Here is an 805-nt window from a genome sequence, read left to right as displayed (position 1 = left end):
TATTAAATAAATAAATGCAATAAAAATCCAAAGTTGACCCTCTGCTCCTCTTGTAAGGTTCATGGAAGTGTCCCTCCAGTGCGGCGTCCTGTGTCAAGGACGGAGATGAATATATGAGTCTGGGGCAGGTGGACTCTGGTCCCACATGGGATGGAAATATCCTGGTGCTGCAGTACACCAGTGGCGAGGCCTGCCCTGACGGACACCGCACCAAGAGCAGCATCATCCGCTTCAAGTGTGACAAAGACAGAGTGGTGAGGGATACACTCTGCAAGTAACAGACATGATACGTTAGGGTTGGACAGAAACATGAAACTCCTGTAGTAAGAATTTGAGACTGTAGAACATGCAGCACAGCTAAATGAGTTGGACATGGTTGAAGTGAAGTTAAAATTCCAGGGTGGTGCAGGACTTTAGGAATTAACTTAATGCTTCTACATTGTTCTTAATGTTTTGCTTAGCTCAGAATGTTACTACACCATTCTCATAGAGACAGGTGTAACACTTGGAATAAATACTGTGTGTTTATGTGAATAAAAACATAAATAGCAAAACTGTGTGTGTTCCTGTCTCCCATCCAGGACTCCCGGCCCACTCTGATCTCTGCCCTCGAGGAGTGTGTCTACACCTTCCTGTGGTTGACAGCTGCTGCCTGCCCTCTAAACAGCACTCAGCATGACAACTGCAGGGTCACCAACCCAGCTACAGGTCAGACACTCTGCTCTGTACACACCGTATATTCACATACCTGTTACCTGTATGTTATATCATTTTACTGTCTGGGGACAATAGAAACTGGAAAACT

The 805-nt window shown here is 45.3% G+C and overlaps 1 protein-coding gene across 1 annotated transcript in view; it reads left to right on the top strand.

The window, feature by feature from the left end:
• LOC147817752 (solute carrier family 22 member 2-like) overlaps positions 1-805 on the top strand; it is a 7184-nt gene that overhangs the window by 1547 nt on the left and 4832 nt on the right. Inside the window, exons 2-3 of the mRNA XM_087180329.1 lie at positions 99-254; positions 582-708. Of these exons, the coding sequence (XP_087036455.1) occupies positions 99-254; positions 582-708 (283 nt within the window). The remainder of the gene's footprint in view (positions 1-98; positions 255-581; positions 709-805) is intronic.

The sequence above is a fragment of the Seriola lalandi genome, unplaced genomic scaffold, assembly GCF_002814215.2.
Source record: "Seriola lalandi dorsalis isolate HSWRI2012SDOR001 ecotype SW California unplaced genomic scaffold, Sedor1 jcf7180002054901, whole genome shotgun sequence".
NCBI classification, from domain to species: Eukaryota; Metazoa; Chordata; class Actinopteri; order Carangiformes; family Carangidae; genus Seriola; species Seriola lalandi.
The sequence above is the reverse complement of the archived record's forward strand: the minus strand, read 5'-3'. Positions and strand labels throughout refer to the sequence as shown.